Consider the following 8,009-nt stretch of genomic DNA (forward strand, 5'->3'; position numbering starts at 1 on the left):
TTCCTGGCACAGGCTCGGCTGGCCTGGGAGGCGCAGCAGGCCCATTTCCACATGAAGCAGAGGAGCAGCTGGGACTCCCAGCAGGACGGCTCTGGCTACGAGAGCGACGGCGCCCTGCCACTACCCATGCCCGGGCCGGTGGTGCGGGCCTTCAGCGAGGATGAGGCGCTGGCCCAGCAGGAGAACAAGCACTGGAGGAAGGGCACCTTTGAGAAGCTCGGCTTCCCCCAGATCCTACTGGAGAAGAGCGTCTCCGTGCAGACCAACCTGGCCTCGCCAGAGCCCTACCTCCACCCCTCACAGGTGAGGGCCCAGCGGGCGGGGCTGAGCCTGAGAGCCTGGGGCCAGCGCAGTCAGAGTGGGCCCCGTGGGCTGGGCACAGGAGACCTGGCGTCCAGGGCGTGCACACAGCACACAGAGTTCTGAAGCCCTGTGCCTCCGGGGCCCTGGGCACTCCAGCGGGCTGTCAGGGCTCAGCCGGGAGTCCACGAGGAGGCCCCCGTGGGGTGTGGGCTGCTGGGGGTTCCCTGGCAGTGCCTTCCTCGTCCTGGGAGCTGGAGGCCACACCCTGGCTCCGGCAACAGAACAGAGGCAGCCTCAGCAGACTGGGAGGGTGGTGGCCACCAGAGCCGTGGCCTGGGCTCCTGAGGAGCGGGCAGCCAGGGTGTCGGGGGCTCCCTGGTGTTTCTCTAAAGCCAGTCTCCGAGGCTCCCTCGGGTAGGAAGAACTGCTGAGGGGTCAGAGGCCCCAGGAATTCAGGGATGTTGCACCCAGTCTGGGGCCTCTGGCACGTTCCCCACCTGGCTCCTGGAGCTGATGGAGGCCAGATCCCGTGGAGGCCACGTGCACCTCTGTCCAGCATCTCCGTCCTTGTTCTCACCTCCTGACCCTGGCCTTTCACACTGGTCGGCTGCAGACACAGGAAGCCTCTGCCTCAGGGTGAGGCAGAGGGCAGGCCTAGCGTCTGAGGACCCAGGAGGGTGGAGGAGGAAACCAGGGAGCTTCCTGGGGTGGGGAGGCCTTGAGGGCCTGGGTGCCCTTCATAGTCTCCAGGATGGAGACCTCAGAACAGCTTCCAGGCTGTGCTTTTGTCCACTGCTCAAGATGCAGGAGGACAAGAGGACAGAGAGGCCCAGGGTGCGTGGACCAGGGTCCTCTCAGAGCAGCAAGCAGGGAGGGGCCTCCTGGAGGTCGGCCTGGGGTGAAGGCTGGAGGAAGGGCCTGGGGTCCCAGCAGTGAAGGGATTGGGAACCAGGCAGCACTTTTACCTGGTGTGAACTGCAGCCTTTCGTGCCTGAACAAGGGCACTGACACTTCTCAGGGGGTGGCAGAGTAAGGTCAGTCCCCTGGGGATGCCAGCGGATGTTCCCCTTCCTCCTGCTTCACCCTCAGCCAGGTCACCTGGGTCACCCATCAGCAGGCTGCCCTGCCACACCCTGGGAGGTACAGGGGCTCCAGAGCCCCAGCCTTGTGGTGAGCAGGGCAGGCCTCTCACCTGACTGGCTCTGGTGGGGCCCCAGCTCACACTTCTGGGGACTGTGGCCCAGTGAGCCCAACTGCCTGGCCCTCCTCCACCCCCTAACAGCCTAGCCCCATTTGTCCTTCTCAGTCTGAGGACCTCGGTGCCTGTGCCCAGTTCGAGAGCAGCCGGCAGAGCCGCAGCGGCATTCCCAGCTCCAGCTGCGTCTTCCCCACCTTCACGCTGCGCAAGCCCTCCTCGGAGACGGACATCGAGAACTGGGCCTCCAAGCACTTCAACAAGCACACTCAGGGCCTCTTCCGGCGGAAGGTGTCCATCGCCAACATGCTGGCCTGGAGCAGCGAGTCCATCAAGAAGCCCATGATCGTGACGAGCGACCGGCACGTGAAGAAGGAGGCCTGCGAACTCTTCAAGCTAATTCAAATGTACATGGGTGACCGTCGGGCCAAGGCCGACCCACTGCACGTGGCCCTGGAGGTCGCCACCAAGGGCTGGAGCGTGCAGGGCCTGCGGGACGAGCTCTACATCCAGCTGTGCCGGCAGACCACTGAGAACTTCCGCCTGGAGAGCCTGGCCCGCGGCTGGGAGCTCATGGCCATCTGCCTAGCCTTTTTCCCGCCCACTCCCAAGTTCCACTCCTACCTGGAAGGCTACATCTACCGACACATGGACCCCGTCAACGACACCAAAGGTAAGGCCATGCACGGGCTCTGCCTCCAGCTCAGGTAAGAGCAGTGGAGCGGGCTCCTACGGTGCTGGGCGGCAGCTGGTGAAGTCCCTGGTGGCCCTCCACACAGGGCCGTGGCTTGACACACACCTCCCGAAACACCCCACATCCTGTGTGGCCTCTTTCTGGAGCCCCACCTAGCACTGAGGCGAGGAGCTCCGGAGCCCTGGCAGACACGAGGGCGTGGGACCTCGATGGCCGCATCCACTCTGCTCCAAGCACACCACGGCCAGTCCCGCTCCCTGACAAGGGCAGGCACGAAGAGGCTGAGGGCAGAGCAGCTGTGGTCAGGGCCCTGCATGCCTGCTGCACTCGCCTTCTGCTGTCCGTGGCCTAGAGGGGTTACCACCCTGGCAAGACCCAGGTTGTCTGTTCTGGGCATGATTCTGGCAGAAGGCTCCTGTGAGCAGGCAGCAGCTCAGTGACCGTGGCTCACATGCAGGTCATGCAGCACCTGAGCTGCCCCGAAGCTGCCCCATGGGGTCGTAAGTTGGAGCTGTCAACCCATCCTGATGGCTGCCTGGGGCAACGTGGGAGGCCAGAGTCTGCCCAGGGCTCTCCAAGACGATGCTTCAGGTGTGCTGGGCCCAGGCCATGGTGCCGTCAGCCGGACAGCCCTGCGTCCGCAGCAAGCCGCCCTCTGCCTCACATTGTGGGTATCTGCAGGGCACAGCCACAGAACTGATGTCCAGAAATGCATGCACGCACACACACATGCATGCATGCACACACACACCCTCCAGGTCAGACATGTCATAGACTGTTCTGTGGTAGTGAGAGCCCACCCTGGTCTCGCCTTTGCCTCTGCAGAGATTGAGCCCCTGGTCAGGGCCTTGCTGGGCTTTACCCCTATTACCCCCAGCCCAGGTGTGGGGAAGGTGGCTTGCAAGCTGCTGTGGGCACAGAGGCAGGGTGGAGGCCACAGGGCAATGGGAGGTTCCTGGGGACAGTGTTGGGTATAGGCACCACCCGGCCCGTCAGCTGTTTGTGGGGAGATTTTGGAAGCCATGCAGTTTCACCCGACTTCTCAACACAAAATCACAGCAGAGGCAGAGCTTGGCAGGCGGCTGGGGCTCTGCATGTGCAGAAGGGGACCAGAGCAGGGTGCCAGGCAGGCTGGGCTGGCCCGTGAAGCCCAGTCCCTGGTCTTGGGCCCTTCAAGAAGCAGGTGAAGTCCTAGGGGCTGTGCTCCTGTTGGCGTTGTGGTTCACCTCCTCGCCCTCTTCCAAAAGGGCCTGGGAATGTCGTGCCTGAGCTGGAGGCTGTGGAGCGGAGCCCCTGCTGCTCAGCACAGCATGCAGCCCACAGTGGGTACCCAAGAGGAGGCAAGTGAAGGGCCAGGAGACAGCCAGACAAAGGCCTGAGGTTCCTTGGGCTCATCTTGGGCCAGCTGCCTAGCCAGTGTGTGGCTGGGCCGTTTCTGCTGTGTGTAAGTAGAGGCTGTGGCCTCCTAGGGGAGTGTGTGCTCCAGGCCACTGCCCTTCACACGTAGGCTCGTGTGCCTTTGTCCTCGTATCTTATAGCTGTGGGGTTCTGGCCTGCATGGAGAAAGGAATCAGGCTTCAACCTGGGTGGCCATGGCTTCAGAGCTCTGCCAAGGAAGGCCCATGAAGGCCAAGAGCACTGTCTGGGTTGGAGTGACAGCAGGGCTGGGGCTCTGTGCAGTCCCACTGGCAGGCAGCCTGCATCTTGGCTGTGGTACTGTGGCCACCCTCACAGCCAGAACCCCATCTCCAGCCCCAGGGTCCACTCCTAGGTTCATCTGTCAGGGTCCCTGATTGACCCTGAGCCCAGAGGAGAGGCCTCTACATACACGGTGGCCATCCCTTCCCAAATGAGCCTCACCCTTCCAGCCAGCCTCCTGCTGCTCGGAAAGACAGGCCCAGCCAGGCACAGCGGCCCACACCTGGAGTCCCAGCCAGGCACAGCGGCTCACACCTGGAGTCCCAGCCAGGCACAGCGGCTCACACCTGGAGTCCCAGCACTTTGGGCTGAGACAAGAGGATCCCTTGAGCCTGGGAGTTTGAGACCAGCCTGGGCAACAAAGTGAGACCCTGTCTTTATGAAAAATGTTATAAAGGAAATTAGCCAGGCGTGGTGGTGCATGCTTGTAGTCCCAAGTACTTGGGAGGCTGAGGCGGGAGGATTGCTTGAGCCCAGGAGGTTAAGTCTGCAGTGAGTCATGAATGCACCACTGCACTCCACCACTCCAGCCTGGGCAACAGAGCAAGACCCCCTCTTTTTTTGTTTTTTTTGTTTTTTTGAGATAGAGTCTCGCTCTGTTGCCCAGGCTGGAGTGCAGGAGTACAGTGGTGCGATCTGAGCTCGCTGCAACCTCTGCCTCCCAAGCAATTGTCCTGCCTCAGCCTCCCACGTAGCAGGGACCACAGGTGAGCACCACCACACCTGGCTAGTTTTTGTATTTTTAGTAGAGATAGGGTTTCACCATGTTGGCCAGGCTGGTCTCAAACTGCTGACCTCAGTTGATCCACTTGCCTCAGTTTCCCAAAGTGCTGGGATTACAAGCATGAGCCATTGTGTCCAGCTAAGACCCCATGAGAGGGGGGAGGGGAAAAGGGAAAGGAGGAGATCAGAAGAGGGGAGGGGCGGGAAGAAAGACAGGCCCTATCAGCCAAGGAGGATGTAGGATGTAGCCTGTGCTCTGGAGGGCCCGCTAGGCTGCCACAGAGTTCTTAGAAAAAGGAAACTGTAGCCTGGGGGACCTTGGTGAGGGGCAAAGCTGAGCCTGGTGCATTGCCCTGAGCACCCTGCCTGCCTCAGCCTCAGGAGCCTTTGATTGTCTTATCTCCCAGCACCTACATGACCTGCACTGTGTGGTCCCCACCCTCGGGGACTGAGGCCCCACAAGGTGATGCCCCCAGCTTAGCCTTGTCTCATGGGTGGTCACACCTTCTGGTCTCCTGGCTGGTCCCCAGGACCTCCCTCAACAGGTTCTCAACACAGACATCGAGCGCACCTGGCAGTGGGTATGGTAGCTTCAGCTCTCCCACCTGCTCCACGTCTGTGTATTTTGGAAGGCTGGAGACCCCTAAAGATTTCACTCACTGCTCTTCTTCATACATCCAGCAAGGTCTCCTGGCTTCCAGCTCGTGACAGCAGATTGAACATGGGCATTTGCCTCACCTCCACCTTGAACTCACTAAAATGACAGTGAAGCCTTTTTTTGTTTTTGAGACAGAGTCTCACTCTGTCGCCCAGGCTGGAGTGCAGTGGTGCGAACTCGGCTCACTGCAAGCTCCGCCTCCCAGGTTGACACCATTCTGCCTCAGCCTCCTGAGTAACTGGGACTACGGGCGCCCACCACCACGCCTGGCTAATGTTTTGTATTTTTAGTAGAGACAGGGTTTCACCGTGTTAGCCAGTATGGTCTCGATCTCCTGACCTCGTGATCCGCCTGCCTCGGCCTCCCAAAGTGCTGGGATTACAGGCGTGAGCCACCGCGCCCAGCCAGTGAAACCATTTTTTAAAGACAAAAAAAAAACAGAAAGGAATGTAAAATGGTATAGCCACTGTGGAAAGTAGTAGGCAGTTCCTCAAATAATTACAAATGGAATTATCATATCATCTAGCATTTCCACTTCTGGAATGACCCAGAAGAGCTGGGAGCCAAGACTCTTTAACGGTGATTTGTACACCCCGTTCCCAGCAGCTTTTATAACTTAAAAGGTGGGAACATGCTGAGGATCCATCAGCAACTGAGTGGAGAAACAGAACGTGTCCAGCCACGAAATGGAAAATTATTTCCAGTCTTAAAAAGGAAGGAAGTGTTGGCAGATGCATGTGGATGAACCTTGAGGGCATCATGCTAAAGACAAGAAACCAGTCACAGGACAGAGATTGCAGGATTTTACCTCCGTGAGGCCCGAGAGCAATCAGATTCCCAGAGACAGAGATTGCAGGATTTTACCTCCGTGAGGCCCGAGAGCAGTCAGATTCCCAGAGAAAGAGATTGCAGGATTTTACCTCCGTGAGGCCCGAGAGCAATCAGATTCCCAGAGACAGAGATTGCAGGATTTTACCTCCGTGAGGCCCGAGAGCAGTCAGATTCCCAGAGATGGAGATTGTAGGATTCCACCTCTGTGAGGTCCTAGAAGAGTCAGATTCCCAGAGACAGAAACTAGAATGGTGGGTGCCACGACTTGGGGAGGGAGAAGCAGGAAGTGAGGGTTTAATGCGGACAGAGGTCTACTTCGGGAAGATGAAAAAGTTCTGGAGATAGACAGTGGTGATGGTTGTACAACAATGTAAATGTACTTAATGTCACAGAACTGTCTGTTTTAAATGGTTAAAGTGGTAAGTTTTATGTTATATGTATTTTACCACAATTTTAAAAACCCACAAAGAAAAAGAAAATGGAAAAGGAAGAACAACTGTTTTAGAAGCTGGAGCATGTGGACCAAAAACGGTGAATCCTGGGCAGATGGTGGGAAAACGGAAAAGCTAAAGCAGGCAGCAAACCCTTAAAAGCTCCAAAGTGGGTAGAACCAGATTCCTCTAGCAAAGGGGGAAGAGGGTGACCCTGATGCTGAAAACAAAGGATTGGTCAAAACTCTGCTTAATAAGGAAAGCAGTCTGGGCGCAGTGGCTCCCGCCTGTAATCCAAGCACTTTGGGAGGCTGAGGCAGGTGGATCACTTAAGGCCAAGAGTTCGAGACCAGCCTGGCCAACATGGTGAAACCCTGTCTCTACTAAAAAATACAAAAATTAGATGGGCGTGGTGGTGGGTGCCTGTAATCCCAGGTACTCGGGAGGCTGAGGCAGGAGAATCACTTGAACCCAGGAGGCAGAGGTTGCAGTGAGCCGAGATCGTGCCATTGCACTCCAGCCTGGGTGACAAGAGCAAGACTCTGTTTCAAATTAATTAATTAATTATTTCTTTTTTTTTCATCCCCAGACAGGGACTTCATTTCAAATAAATAAATATTTATTTTTTTTCCAGACAGGGTTCCACTGTATTGCCCAGGGGAGTGCAGTAGTGCTGTCACGGCTCACTGCAGCCTCCACCTCCCAGGCTCGTGGGATCCTCCCACCTCAGCCTCCCAAGGAGCTGGGACCACAGGCACTACCAAGCCCAGCTAATTTTTTTCTTAAGTTTTGTAGAGACAAGGTTTCACCATGTTGGCCAGGCTGATCTCGAACTCCTAGACTCAAGTGATTCTCCAACCTTAGCCTCCCAAAGTGCTGGGATCACAGATGTAAGCCACCAAGCCTGGCCTCATATTTCTATATACTAGCAACAGATTATTAGAAGCTGGTATTTTAAAATACCATTTGCAATTGCATGTATTTATTTATTTAGAGACAGGGTCTCCAGGGTGGAGTACAATCGCATGTATTTATTTCTTCTGAGACTCTGTGGCCCAGGGTGGCAGGCAGCGGTATGACAGCTTACTGGAGCCTCCAACTCTTGGGCTCAAGCTGTGATCCCCCAGCCTCAACATCTCAAGTAGCTAGGATAACAGGCCTGAGTCACCACACCCGGCCAATTCAATTTTTTTGTGGAGATGAAGTTTTGCAATGTTGCCCCATCTGATCTTTAACTCCTTGCCTCAAGCGATCCTTCTGCCTCAGCTTCTCTGTGCCTGCCTGCAGTAGCGCTTTAAAATACGACATACTTAGAGATAGATCTGACAAAGGACGTGTAATACCTGCACAGTAAAAACTGCAAACCATTGCTGAAAGTAAAGCAGTAAAGTAGACGACGAGGTCTACTGTGCTTATGAGTCCGAAGACTCAGTGCTGTTAGAGGCCATCACTTCTGCCACACTGATGCATAGATTA

General features: G+C 56.7%; 1 protein-coding gene across 1 annotated transcript in view; it reads left to right on the plus strand.

Annotated features, from left to right (window-relative positions):
• Positions 1-8,009, plus strand: part of ARHGAP39 (Rho GTPase activating protein 39) — a 74,477-nt gene that overhangs the window by 55,952 nt on the left and 10,516 nt on the right. Inside the window, exons 5-6 of the mRNA XM_011938197.1 lie at positions 1-303; positions 1,610-2,171. Coding sequence (XP_011793587.1) covers positions 1-303; positions 1,610-2,171 — 865 coding nt within the window. The remainder of the gene's footprint in view (positions 304-1,609; positions 2,172-8,009) is intronic.

This window comes from Colobus angolensis, unplaced genomic scaffold (assembly GCF_000951035.1).
Source record: "Colobus angolensis palliatus isolate OR3802 unplaced genomic scaffold, Cang.pa_1.0 Scaffold17, whole genome shotgun sequence".
In the NCBI taxonomy this organism is placed as follows: Eukaryota; Metazoa; Chordata; class Mammalia; order Primates; family Cercopithecidae; genus Colobus; species Colobus angolensis.